General features: G+C 37.9%; 1 protein-coding gene across 5 annotated transcripts; it reads left to right on the top strand.

Annotated features, from left to right (window-relative positions):
* Positions 1–2,109: 2,109 nt before the first annotated feature.
* slc66a1 (solute carrier family 66 member 1) lies at positions 2,110–12,959 on the top strand. 5 transcript variants are annotated; one of them, XM_010898768.3, is made up of 9 exons: positions 2,110–2,283; positions 2,891–2,963; positions 3,268–3,474; positions 3,561–3,690; positions 6,273–6,360; positions 7,569–7,720; positions 7,825–7,917; positions 8,027–8,212; positions 12,229–12,423. In XM_010898768.3, the coding sequence occupies exons 3-9, from the start codon at positions 3,269–3,271 to the stop codon at positions 12,316–12,318; spliced, it is 945 nt and encodes a 314-aa protein (XP_010897070.1). In that variant the 5' UTR covers positions 2,110–2,283; positions 2,891–2,963; position 3,268; the 3' UTR covers positions 12,319–12,423.
* Positions 12,960–14,920: the final 1,961 nt, after the last annotated feature.

The following is a 14,920-nucleotide window of genomic DNA, read 5'->3' as shown; positions in this document are numbered from 1 at the left end:
GCAATTTATGGATGTTGAAGAAAATGCTTGTACAGATTTTAAAGTTTGATTTGTTTTCAGTAGTTAAATTAATAATGCATCTTTTTTGATTATCATTTATGATAATGTTTGTAAATCTATTATGAAACATGCTTTATAAAACATCTGAAACTCTCATTTTCCCTAATCTTGATGTACTATAAAGTTTGACATTAATTACCTACAAAGTATTTGTATTGGGTGTTTGTTGAAATATTTTACCGGCTGTAAATAAGAAAAACCAAATAAGGAAAAAAACAGTAGCTTGTTTGGTCTTTCATCAACAAATAAAATGTTCTTCAAATATTTCCTGTAAATAGTTTTTATATCAATGTTGCAAGGCATTACTATATTTCTGAAAAAATAATAATGCTGTTTAATAGTTGACACTCTGGAGCTATTTACTGGCATGTTATTTAAAAAAAAAAAAAAAAGTATCTCTGGTATTATAGATTTGGAAGCTTCTGTGCATGTGCGTATAATGTTTTGTGCATGTTTGCCTATTTGCTCTGTAAGTAGCTAGGTGTTGCTTGCTCTTTCCCTGTTTTCTTACATATTTTTTTTGCATGATTTGGTTGAGATTTAGCCTATATTATGTCTGCCTAACATTTCTGAACATTAGAACAAAAAACCCTGTGGCTATTTGAACAAAAATTCCAAAGATATGCATTTCCATATTACCACACAAATACAGTATCCTCCAGAATTATTGGTCCCCTTAAGATGTTTATCAGCTTGATCGTACAAAAAATTTGATAAATCTAACCTTCAGTTGAGATACAGTTGGTCAAAGAACACCTTTTAGCAGTATAATGACCACAAACACTTTGCAAAGATTAACACTTATTGGAGTGACGTCTGCTGATGGAACAATGTTAGATTGACCACCTCAGAACTCTAACCTCAACATAATTGTTGAACAAAAGAACAAAAAGCAGCCAAATCAAAAGACAAGTTATGGAAAATTCTACAAGAAGCTTGGAAAAATGTACCATTGGACTGTTCAAAGAAAATAACGCAAGTCTACCAAAGCAAACTGGGTGGACTGAAGAAATTATTTTCAAAATGCAATACCACATTTGCAATAAGTTTCAGAATTAATTATTTACATTTTACAGTAACAACTCCAGACTTAAAATAAAAACCAAATTGACTATCTTTGTTGCTGCCTTAAGGGCTTTTACTTGCTGTCCTAGGGGCTTGTTTACATTTTGGTCAATTTTCCGAGACTTACCAAAGAAGACTCGAGATACTACATGAACAATAGTTCAAAACACCACCTTCCAAGCATGCGCCACATTTTCGATTGAGGTTTGCAAATGATGCCCACACTCCTTCATACTTGTCGAACATGTCAGTATAAATTCAAACACTATGTAAATGATTATGCAAACAAAAGTATTTTTACATTAGGAGAGAATAAAACACTAGATATACTTATGGTAGTTTGCAGTATGTGCGCATGGCTGGATCGAAAATGCAGTGCACGCTACCTTGGAAAGGTGGCAACTCGAGATAATATCAATATTTTAAGTTTCCACAAAAAAATAATCTCAAATCTTCTTTGATATGTCTCAGAAAATATACTGTTATGTAAAAAAGCATGAAGTCTATCTAGGTTTTTTCTTTCTCTCGTAATGTAAATAAGCCCTAAATAAATAAAGTCCGTAAATAAGTTCTTAATCAGTATCATATTGGGAGTGTTAACCAGCAGGGTCCCCAGGCTGGTAGTGGAAAACCACAGGTTTGAAGCCCCATTCAGTCTTTTATTTTTTAATTATTTTATGTAATCACTGTATGAGTTTATTGTCATCATGCAAGCAGACAGAAGTACTATCTCACCTAAACAAGCAAAAATTCCTGAGGGCTACAATACAAATTTTAAACCATTGGTATGCAATTAAGTGCAAGCTTTTGACATACGTCAATTTGGCAGATTTAGCCACGATGTAAGGGAAGTAGATTATTATATCCAGCAAAAATAAATAACGAATTAACCTATAAGGCACTTTAAAGTTTCCAATCATATTTGCTATACTTTTATTTTGAAGTAGAAACAAAAATTCCAGTATTGCGGCTGGCTAATCCCCATTGTGGCTAACTTCAGATAGGACTAGATCAGCTTACTGTGGCTAGTTTCTTTTTTAATCAGTGTAGTTTTCTGCTGAGTTGTCAGTCAGGTGAGCAAGATCAGCTGACAGGTAAAAGAAGACTCCCACGAGCAGGAGGCATGCGAAGTCCATGAAGATCGAGCTTTTTTCCAAGGTGGTAAGGCTACCATACTGTTTGACAGGAAACAATTTCACACGAATAATTAAATGTTTGTTTTCGTCGGAATATTTTAGAGAGATTTTTTGTGAGGTGGCCGACTGTCCTGTTTTTGTACATGTCAGTGTTCACAGTGATCTAGAATAGCTGGAAAATGAACGTTTGCGGCCGCAATTTAACTCCGATCTATATAAACTAAATGATACGGTCTTCATTTTCACAGCTTTATGGGAAAACACAAAGCGTTTAGATCTTTTGGAGACTGTGGGGCGGTGATTGGAGGTTGGCTGAAAACGAATGACTGAATTACAGGGCAAATCGATAGACCAGCAAACGATATGTCAGCGAACAAGTGAATTAATAGACACTGAGGAGCATATTAATTTATGTCAAGCAATTTATTTCAAGGTGCAACGTACATTATAAACATTTATTGTACAAACGAATTTGAGGTTATTGTATGATGCGACTTGGAAACTTGAAATTGACACATACCGTCTAGCTCCGCCTTTTCTGACGATGGATAGCTTATTCAAACCGTTTCACTCGGAACAACAACATTGTTTACATGTTACTGAACTCTATGTTTTTCTCCCTTTTCAAGCCGGTCAGCGAACAGACCTCACAAAGGCCACCGCTAGGTTTTCTCCCTGTATGTCACAACGGCGGTGAATCAGGTAAGATCAATACGTACAACATTTTTGACGGTCGTAACTATGAAGCAGAGCTAAATGTTAGCTTTAAAAAAAGCAGCCGGCTTGCTACCGTCGTCTTTGTGTCCGTCTTAAACACTAGAGTTGTAACGAACGACCTAGGACACTCTTAATTCCAAAACATTTAAGATGAGCTGTAAAAATTTTGTCTACAGAAATACGCACACAATCTGCTAAGGTTGTTACTGTTAGTCTACTGACTGTCTAGCTACCTGCAGTTTAGAGTATGTATAGCAGGTATCATTTTGAAACCCTTTTCTCAAACTAGCATGACCCTGAATATGAAGTCTGATGATGGTGTCCTAACGCGGGGGTCCTTTGGATGGAGCATTGATGGGAACTTCAGCTCTGTGTGTCCCAATGGATCCGTATGGATTTGGGAAGGCCTTGGGGAATGTGCCCAGGACTCCAGGGACGTTGCCAGCGTCGCTGTGGGTCTTCTATCCATAGTGTGCTTTATGGTTTCTTCTATACCGTAAGTCTTGATTTGGAATTCATTAGCCCATTTATAATTCATTGTTGACACCAACTTCAACTTCCCATTTTTTCTCATGAATGCAGGCAGTACTACAGTTCTTGTAAAAGTGGGAATATGGATAGAGCGTTGTCCATCTGGTTTCTGCTGCTGTGGCTGGGGGGTGATTCATGCAATCTTGTAGGCTCATTCTTAGCTGACCAACTGCCACTACAGGTAAGTGACAACTTTCTTGTTCAATATTAACCTTTAGAACCCTGGACTCTGTGATTGTGATTTTGTCAATTACAATTTTGGTTATCATCAGTTGCCAGTTAATCAGGTACATCCACTAAGTACCAGGCAGGACCCCCCTTTTTGTCCAGAACAGTCCAGACTGAATTCTCCAGGCATGGATTTTAAAAGGTCGGAAAACGTTGCGCATGCTTGTCCAGATTGACACAATGACGTTATACAATTGTTTCTGATTTGACAATGGTAGGTTCATGCTATATTCATGCACATTCAAAGATGCTTTATCGGGTTGAAGTCACTTATTAACAACAGCCCTAAATCATTATTTAGTATTTTAGTAATTAAATAAGTCAGTCATTCTGGCAATTAATCAAGTTATTCTGATAAAATAATAACTCTGCATTTTAAAAATGTGTGGTAGGCATATCCTTGGTAACTTAGAACTGCTGACATACATAGTACCAGGACATTCCTTTTCTATTTGTTTTTGATATAAAAAAAACCACTAATCTTTTAAAAGCCCTCATCCTCAAAAAAGAATAATAATTGGGGAATACATGTCTGGGTACAATGGGTACATTGGTCTGTGATCATGTTTATGAAGCTGATCATGTTTATGAAGCTTAATTTATACTACCACATTTGTGCATGGATTATGTCCTTTTGGTTCCTTGGTTAAAATCTGTTCCCTTCTGTAAGGATAGATTTTTATTAGGCCACACACTTATCTTAATAAAACTGAACAATGCTTTTATCAGTTTTAATTTGTTTTCATAATTAAAACTGAATTGATCCCATATTTAGCTAAGAATATTCCTCCTTACTTCAAAGTGGACTCTCACTGGTGCAAGGGTGTTTGTAGAGAATCAGTATGTGAGCAAGACATCCACGTTGTTGTGGTTCTACTGACCTGTAGTTCTCCCCATGGGGAGAGACAAGATGGATTTTACTAGGAAAACACTCATCTCATCTTCATCCACTTATCCATATCGGGTTGCGGGGGCAGCACCTCCAGCAGGGGACCCCAAACTTCCCTTTCCCGAGCCACATTTGCCAGCTCTGACTAGGGGATCCTGACGCGTTCCCCGGCCAGTGTCGAAATATAATCTCTCCACCTGGTCCTGGGCTTACCCCGAGGTCTCCTCCCAGCTGGACGTGCCTGGAACACCTCCCTAGGGAGACGTCCTGGGGGCATCCTTACCAGATGCCCGAACCACCTCAACTGGCTCCTTTCGACGCAAAGGAGCAGCGGCTCTACTCCAAGTTCCTCACAGATGACTGAGCTTCTCACCCTATCCCTAAGGTAGAAGCCAGCCACCCTTCTGAGAAAACCCATTTCAGCCGCTTGTACTTGCGATCTTGTTCTTTCGGTCATGACACAGCCTTCATGACCATAGATGAGGGTAGGAAGGAAAATTGACCAGTATATCGAGAGCTTTGCCTTCTGGCTCAGCTCTCTTTTCGTCACAACGGTGCGGTAAAGCGAATGCAATACCGGCCCCGCTGCTCTGATTCTCCGGCCAATCTCCTGCTCCCTTGTCCCCTCACTCGCGATCAAGACCCCGAAATACTTGAACTCCTTTACTTGGGGTAACGCCCTCATTCCCTACCCGGAGAAGGCACTCCATCGGTTTCCTGCTGAGAACCATGGCCTCTAGGAAACTAGGAAAACAAAATACAGGTCCTTAAGACTTAAGATGTTTTCTTAACAAGTTCATTTGATATATTTTTATTTGACTTCCTAGCAAACTATTAATACTTTTTTGAACCACACCAGTTTATTCTGCCAAGAATGCCTTACTGTGTCATGGAATGTTTAGTCAAATATAGCCTAACTTCAAATAAAGTTTGATGTATTTTACTTACATAATTTTTTAAGTGCTGATAATGCTGTTCCAATTTATAGGCAGTGATGTATTTTAAAGACGGGCTCAGTTATTTGCTGTAAATAAGTCTATAAGCAGAAGCTAGTCAACATGATTTTAATTTAATGTTTGTATTGTCATTTATAATGCATTTTAGTGGTGGTGAATGAATTAATGAATGTCAGACTCTAATGTAAAAACTTTTTATTGACACTGAACACAAGTTCCTGTATGTTACATCATTTAAATCAATAAGCTATTTCTACATGAAAATGCTGTTTGTTTATTGTCTAATAGGCCTAAAATATTTTCTAATCGCCCATTGGCCACGGTCTGAAACTGTAACTTACAGTGGGTACAGCCTCTGTTGTGTACAGCCTCAGTTTTCACTAATTCTGTTCTGGAAGTTGCACAGAGTTTTCACAGCTTTAAAGTTTTTGCTTAAGAGTCCTGATGTTTGCTCAGTAACCCAAAACCTTTGACAACATTGATCCCTAGACAGTTTACGATAGAGAGTAACCTAGGAAAAAATGAAAAAACTGTTGAAAAGATTTCAATAAGAATATAAAGAGTTATGGTGTATGTTAAGCATGAGAGAATGGGTCTATAAAATGTTAAGTGAAACAAAAAGTGTATTGATATTAATCTGCAACAAGGATACAACCTCATTGAAATCTCTTTCCCCTATTTCTCACACAGACGTACACCGCAGTGTATTATGTCCTGGCTGACCTATTGATGCTGGGAATGTACTTTTACTACGTGGCTAAGAACAGGATGAATAACAGTGAGTTTTTTTTTTCTTCCCAATAATGTATTTGATCTGTCCCAAATTAGCTGCTTATGAATGTGTTTTGTCAACAATCAAAGGCCACTGGTCAGTACATTCCACGCATTGACTATATTCAGAAGTCTTTAGGCATATTACGTAAAGTTTGTGGGGAAGTCACACAAACTGTAATGCAAAAACACGACTGATCATATTTCTTTATGTTCTGCTGAATCAGTAAATGCACTCAAATGCTCATAAAAATGCCATTAAGCTTTGTTTGGTTTGGTTTACAGTTAACAGTTCAGTGAATCTTACGTATGTGTATTTCTACATGATAATGTAGAATCTGTTATTTAAAGGTACGGTCTGGGTCTTTTATAAATTACGTTCAAGCCTCTGATTTTGGGCAGGATCTACCATAGGGCTGTAACTATAATGTATTTATAATTGTACAGCATGGGGGCTCTTTACGGTTCACACGTGAACCCCAATGAATACAATAATAGAATAGCTACATATATGCTGTGTTGAATGCTTCTTCAATATCTGATTGAGCTGAAAAAAGCATATAAGGTTATTCACGTCATACAGCTAGTTCTGCAATTTTGAGTAGTGGTATAGCTAAACCTGTTGATAAAACATTATCTATGTTTCCACTGCTTAACGAAAGTAGTCTACACAGCTGTTAACACCTCATACATGTTGACACATCCTCGTTAGGGCTTCCATTGGGAAAGTATGTCTCCGGCATCTCCTCTGATATGTCACAAGGTGACCGGCACGCACTTCGTTTCAGTTGCAAAGGGTTGTTTGACATATCAGCGGAGAATGTCAGTGTTTGCCACAAATCTAGGCTACTGCTTGTTGGTAAATCAAAAATGACTCCTTGAGCTCGTCTTTATTTGGTTTTAGTCTCCTCTCAGCAGGCAAGCTGTAAATGGGGATAAATAAGGGTATAATTTGACCTAGATTCTTATTTGGGTCATTTTTCACAACAAGCCATTATTCATCTCTGGAATTAGCATTACCAGCATCGTCCAAATTCAAAGTGTGCGTCCCCAGCCACAAAAGCTGCATCGCAAGCGGAAACTCACTCTGAAACACTTTCATTTCCTTACTGCTGGGGTAACCGGTGACATAGTAAGTCATACCATAGTTGTAAAACTTTGCTGAGGTAGAGTCTTTTGATATTGATGACTTAACCCTTTTTTTCCACTTCCCAGACAGGTTGGTCTTAAATGTAATTGGTCTGGTCTACTTCCTGGGCTTCTCTACCAGCCTTGTGGCCTTACCTGGGTTAGGGTCCCAACAGGATGTGGTCATCTCTAGTTTTACAGGAAGGGCATTGCTGTCAACCACTGTGAACGGTGTTAAGGTGAAGATTTGCATTTGGGCAGTCAGCCTATAGAATGGATTTGCTGTTTTGGCCCTGGCTATTGGCCTGCCTTTAACTGAGTGAAATGCAAACAATGTGTCCAGGCTTTCAGCACCAAGGAGATTATTGGGTTGACCATTGGCTCCATATCCTCAGTGCTCTACCTCTGCTCCAGACTGCCACAGATGTACATTAATGTAAGTTCAAAAAAAGGGAGTGGAGCGGGTTTGCTGAGGAATATTGAGTGGGCAGATCATTGTAAAGTATTGGCAAAACCGCATTCTAAATGTACATTTCTGTCTCTAGTACATGAGGAAATCGACGCAGGGTGTGTCCTACTTCTTGTTTGCCCTGGTCATCCTGGGTAATACAACGTATGGCCTGAGTGTGCTTCTGAAGAACCCTGAACGGGGCCAGGGTGAGGGCAGCTATATCATCCACCACCTGCCCTGGCTTGTAGGTAGCCTTGGAACCCTCTCTCTAGATCTACTGGTATCCTTTTTATTACATTGCCATCTTGGCCTCTCCAAACGCGTGTACGATTTCCACTAAATAACACAACAACAGAGTCAAAATGTATCTTTTTAGACACTTAAGGTTTGGGTTAACCATAAGAGGTTAACCAGGTTAAGGTTAAAATCAGGTTTAAGGATTACACTGACGGTATTTGCACATTGTTCGTGATAGGGCGAAGACTCAATTCATTTTAATGTAGGGAAGCCTGGCGAGCGAGTGGCTTGTCGGCTATGCGTGGGATCCGTGGGAGGCGAAGAAAATGTTTCCCAACTTTATACAAATTCCCGCCGCGAAAGGTGGATGAGAAAAAGTGAAACTTGAGCTGTACGATAGCACCGAATTGCACAATTTTCGTACAGAGACCCGGGGGAAAATGCAGCTTGGAGGCAGGTGACCGAGATTGTTGGTGCTGTTGGGTTTCGCTTAAATTGCATATGCCATTAAATGCAATAACTGACTAGCAACGGTAACTGACTACCTACCTTATTCTAGCTAGTTGGTTTTTTAGCTAACTAACGAACTATAATCAGATCTGGATAAACAACGTAACTGCTGTTATGATGCTAGCACGCCCACAAGCGATGCACTCTGGGCGATGCTAGCATCCGCTCTCCGAAATGCCCGGAACCGTGTGAATGTACCGTGAGTCATACACATACAGGTGCTGGTCATAAAATTAGAATATCATCAAAACGTTTATTTATTTTCCTGAATTTATTTCAGTAAATTCGGGAGATACTGAATTTGGGATTTTCATTAGTTGTCAGTTAAAATCATCACAATTAAAAGAAATAAACATTTGAAATATATCAGTCTGTGTGTAATGAATGAATATAATATACAAGTTTAACTTTTTTAATGGAATTACTGAAATCAACTTTAGGCAGATAATATAAATATTCAATACTATTCTCCCAAAAATGTTCAAGTACCATAATGAACAGAATCTTATTAGGCTACAACAAATTATTAGGCTTTTGGACCTGGATCATAACTAATTCTCATTCGCTGTAAGCTGCGATGCTGCTCCTGTCTTTGTGGATCTCAAATGGAACTATAATAATAAATAGCCCCTGATCTAATCATCTATAATTCCGATCGCGCATTTTGACAATGTAGACGTGTAGGCCGCTAGCCTGTACATCAACATTTTCCGCGTGAACATTCAAAACCCTGTATATTCTGTCCCGGGCGGGTCGGGTGGGCTAAGCCCCGAATGTATTGTGATCCTAGCGACGCGTCTGGTCAAATCTATAAATTTTCTCTTGCTTCTGCTTCTCAACAACTTTACTAAAGACGCGTCTCAAGGGCACTTATCATTATATATATATTATATTATACCCAGGGATGCCGGATTCACTGACAATATAGGTCAATTACCCGCAGACTCCACATAAAAACCGAACACTGTCATTAAAAACGCCACAATTAATGGTGAAACTGTCTCATCTGGCAACGCTGGTTACACTCCAGGTCACAGATTGGTCATCATACAAATGCGTTATGGAATCATAAAAAATATAGATGTTTATCACTTCAATGTCAACTAAATATTATGTAGCAAGTTTATAAGTATAATTTTATTCTGCTTGCTATAATTTTTTTCAACCACAAGATAAACCTCTTAGGGGCCCCTGTGATTGGCTGCCATGGGTGCCTCGCACCCATTAAAGCTCCATCTCTGAGTAGTGGTGGGTAGTCGGCTCATAAGATACGAATAATCAAAATAATTGAGTAGAGTTAACTAATTCTAAGAACGAAAAATAAATAAAATGAATATAGGCCTAAACGCTCAAGCCCACACATTCGTTCTGTCTGCTCAGACTACCGTAATTCCGTTTTTAGCCACACCTTGTATAAACAGGGCCACTGCTCAACTTCTAGAGAGCCGTGAAAACACCTTTCATCGTATCTATTTTTACGCATATTTCAGCATCACGGACAGAGATCGGAGGTCTAATTATCATTAGTCATTTGTTTAAACTTAACAGAAAATAAAGGAATACACTGAATTACATGCTAAATTCTAGTAGGTAATCAAGGAATGTTCCAAACAGCAAAACAAAAGTGTATTTGGACCAAAATAGGCAAAGTTGCTTTAGTTTAACAGTACCTATGCCAACCACGCTGGCCGATATCAGTCTTTATAACATGTTTGATTTTCATTTGTTACCGTAAATAGCACCTACAATCACGGACATCATTTTTACAGGCTGTTGGACACTTATCTAAAGCAGCTGGGCAAAATGTTTCCACAACCAATTACACACCATCGAAAATCATGGAGGAAAGAACAAGTTCATTCACCAACACTCATTTTCACTGATTAGTTTATGAATCAGCTGTCTATTCTATTCTTTTAGATAAATAGGCCTGAATAAGTGCATGTTGTGCATACATTTAATAAAATATGCATAAAATGACCATACAGTGCAAAACATTCAATTTCAATGAGTGCTCCCTAATGTCTAAATTGCCTCCCAAAAACGTCTATCCTTTCTATGGGACAACCGGTCACGCAGTTCACAGGTCCAATAGCATTCGAATGATGCTATTGGACCTGTGTATGATTTCATTTAATAATTTAATTAGAATTGTTTTAACACTAATCATAGTCAAACTAAGTGTTTGACTTGAAAAAATACAAAACATATATTTTTTTAAAGAGCCATTTGGGAGCCAAAAGAGCCGGCTCTTTTTGGTGAGCTGAGCTGAACTGAGACAAAATGCCGATCACTAATTTACCGGTGGTGTCTCGTGCTGGTCAGTGTCAAGTTTGACTTTATTTAGGATAAACACCTCTGATTGACAGAAAATGCCAAGACATATTTTTTATTGTTGTAAATTATATTAATCACTTAAGACTTTAATCACTAAGAGTCAAAAATGAAACCATTTTAAAACCGATTTCATATTTTACCGAACGGTTGTCTATCTCCTGCGATCACAGTGTAATTTGATCATTTTATTTGTTGGGGAAGAACATTGTTTGCGTCCTTCATCTAGCTTCTTTTTTTTCTGGATAGCAGCACTAGCTAAACAGTGTTCTGGACCTATCCAGAGTCTGTTTTTAGCTAAATAGCTTTTCCCCCCCTCTTTTGCTCAGCAGTCTCACATAATACCATACATACCTGTTACATATGCATTACAAGTGATAGAGTAACAAATACATAAAAAAATATTTACACATTACACATTCTTTAAACAAATAATGTTTAAAGAATTAGTTGACAATGTTGTATTTAAGTACTAACTGTTAAACTTATAGTATGTGTTATATGTTTACTTAACATACTGAGTTATAAACGTAAATACTCAAATGGTGCTCCCTAGCTGATTGAAGTCACAGATTATGTATAGACCAACATATGGCAGCAATTTTGTGGAAGGAGATTGTTGTTCCCCAGCATGTCCACCAAATGACAATTCTCATAGCATCCTTGTTTGATGTGTCAGTTTCCTGTTTAGCTAATACCAGCTCTTCTTTTTCGGGTATTGGGTTGTCAGATCGCAGGCCTTAACCCACCTAAAACTCATCACATTGATTGGAAGACCTGGCTTCAATTACCCACTTTGAAAGAAGTCATTATTCTAGAGGTTCATATACCTTTTCCAGCATATGCTGTTTATGTTTGGCCAGTGTGTTCATTGAAGTTGTGTACATTTACAAATGTTTGTGTGTTCTTTGTAAAAGCACTCTGTACTAATCTATTCTTGTGATTTTCATATGATTTGGATTAAGAGCACACTAGGTTTAGGAGCTATTTTTCTGCAGGCAGTTAAGATTTCACAAACTTTTTCTTTATCTGTAAATTGTAGAAATAGGGCTTGTAGTTGTGTAAAAGGTTCAGGGTAATGTCACTAGCATGACCTTATGTGTGGATCTTCCTATCTTCGCCTGCAAATGGAATTGGGGATTTCTTTCCTTTCCAGGGCCATGTGACCAGTTTTCAACTTTCAGCTTATTTAATTCCCTTGAATAAATTCTTCAGATCTCTATTCAGTTCCTGATATACCGCAACAGTGCCCTTCTAGAGTTGGAGTCTCATCTGGATGAGAGAGCTGCGCTGCTGGACAAATGAAACTCCTTGATGCTGGATCCAGCTGTTTATGTCAGTGTTTTTCAACCCTGCTCCTGGGGGCCCCCTGCCCTGCATGTTTTAGATTTCTCCCTGCTCTGTCACACCTGATTCAAATGATCAGCTCATTATCAAGTCCTTCATGAGCTACATCAGGAGTGATGGAGCAGGGAGAGATCTAAAACATGCAGGGCAGGGGGCCTCCAGGAGCAGGGTTGAAAAACACTGGTTTATATTATTTCACATTTTCTACAATCCCTACCTGACAATCATGACAGTAGTTACTGCATGGATCCCTCTTGTGATCATTTTAGTATTCTTGCTATATTTCAGAAGTTATTCTTGACTATAAATCTTTTTTGTACAAAAACACACTATCAGTGTCTTGATATGTTCATGTGGAATTTACGAAACCTTTCAGTAGGGTGTGTCATAAGTACAGATTTTTTTTTTAATGTAATTATTTGTTTGTTTACATCCATAGCTTTTTGTTTAAAGGCATTTAGCCTATTTAGTCTTGTACAAATATTTGTTAAAATTGTTAATTATTTTATTATAATTTCTTTTCCTGTATGGTTTTCTATCAAGACACCTGACTGATGATGTTTTTCGGTGTAAGTAAAAATGCTCAATAAAGACTTTGTAATGAAGTGGAACTGTTTCTCCTCTTTTATTTCTTTAGAGTACAGGTTGATGCTGGATCCCATTCTACTGACATGCCCAGCAAGGAATTGTGATGTTTTTGTCACACTGAACTTGTTCTAAAGACTTGAGTTGTGGCCATTGTTTGCTTTATAACATTTTGGTAGTTGTTTGCTTAATTTTCAGGAACTAATTTAACGGGTCACTCATTTAAAGTTTTTAGATGAAATCATGGTAATAATAAGGCCTTAATGCAGATGGAATGACAACATCCAGATGTTAATAAATAATTCACAAAATTAAGAATTTTATTGAGCTCAGTAGGCAATCATATTTATATAATATTATTTTGCCCCCAAATATGTGTCAATTTTATTTCCTGAAACTTTCTCCAGTGACGTCCATGTCTACTGATAGGTAAAAGTTAAAGGTTACTTAACCAGCTTTAGGACAGATCGACTTTCTATGAGGCCACTACATCCCCAAACTCACACAACATTTGGACACACAAAACCCACCCACTGATTTACAACCACTCTGAATTTCCTTAGATTTTTTTTTTTTACATTTAATGCTAAATAAACCTGGTTATACCAGAGGATAAATGATGCCGAAATTGAGCTAGGTAGTTACAATATATTCAGGGCAGATAGGAAAAGGGTCCTGTATTGTCACTTAGGCAAAACACCACCTCTCAGTCTCTTCTAAAATTCAAATTTCTATGAGAGTGACTTTCCTAGTCAATTTTAACTGCTTGCCTTAAGTCTTACATTAGGTTAAAAAAAACGTTATATTACAGCTATAGTTATTAATTGCCAACATTCTGCTAAAAATAATTTGTTTAGCCATTTAACTGAATTATCTGCCACTTTTAGTTAAACAGAAATCATTATTTTAGGGGATTTTAACCTGGATTGTGCTTCCCTGGACCCAGACAGTGTTAATGACTTCTGTACTGAGGTAAATCTCATGCAATTAATCACTAAGCCAACAAGGCCTGATCTTAAGACGCCTGTTACGTCCATGTTAATTTATTTTATTCCCACAAATTCACCTGATGAATGCAGGGCTATTGGAGTATTTCCACTAGGTGTCAGTGATCACCGCCCCAATGTATGTTAGAGACATCCCAAAATATTTGCCATGTTAATCTTAACTGTATTTCCATTATCCCTGAAGTAGAGCTGGAGTCAGAGAACCTCTATTGTTTTTCATTTCTTTGCGGATAAGCACGTTCTATACACTAAGGTGAGGAACAGAAGCCAAATCTGACTACTATCTGATTAAACTAACTGATTGTTATGGGAATCCTGGAAAGCAGTAAAACACTAAAGATCAGTATGCATACCACTGCTAAAACAGTTCGCTTTGGACACTGGACTCATAACTGACAAGAATGCCATTGCTTATGCTTTCACCTATCACTTTATTGCAGCAGGCAGTCTTTGAGAAAACCTCCAAGTGTTGTATAAATGAGAGACAAAAAAATTGAAATTGAGTAATTTTCCAGGAGGACTCTCATTTTAGTCAAGGGTTCTCACTAAGTGTCTTCACAGAAAAGGAAGTCCATGATCCCTGCTAGCTATAGGCAGTCTTAATAATTATCGGCCTACCTCTAAACTGTCTTGTAAAAATTCTGGAGTCATTTGTAAATGTACAGCTGAGCTCTTCAAACTGACAACTGCATACTAAACAAGTATCAGTCTAGTTTTAGACCTGGGCACAGTACTATTACAGCAACCACATTGTAAATGATAGTGTCAAAGCTTTGGATGAGAATTTTGTATTTTTTTTTTAAATGTAGCTGTCCATGGTCTTTGATATAGTTGATCATTCTCTTTTAATAAAAGACTGACCCTACTGATATTGGTTATAGGTGAGGTTTCAAAATGATCTCAGTGATACATCGCAGGCTACATTTACAGATGGAGTTTAAACTAATTTTGTTGCTGTAAACAAAGGA

Source organism: Esox lucius, chromosome 12 (genome assembly GCF_011004845.1).
Source record: "Esox lucius isolate fEsoLuc1 chromosome 12, fEsoLuc1.pri, whole genome shotgun sequence".
Lineage (NCBI taxonomy): Eukaryota > Metazoa > Chordata > Actinopteri > Esociformes > Esocidae > Esox > Esox lucius.
Note: the sequence above shows the minus strand (reverse complement) of the source record. Positions and strands in the feature narration are given on the sequence as shown.

Bases quoted from the DNA above. Each gene is read 5' to 3' on its own strand.
- slc66a1 (XM_010898768.3), top strand. From the start codon at position 3,269: ATGACCCTGAATATGAAGTCTGATGATGGTGTCCTAACGCGGGGGTCC. The intron at 6,361-7,568 runs GTGAGTTTTTTT...TCCACTTCCCAG, and splicing joins TAAGAACAGGATGAATAACA to ACAGGTTGGTCTTAAATGTA. The intron at 7,721-7,824 runs GTGAAGATTTGC...CAATGTGTCCAG, and splicing joins CCACTGTGAACGGTGTTAAG to GCTTTCAGCACCAAGGAGAT.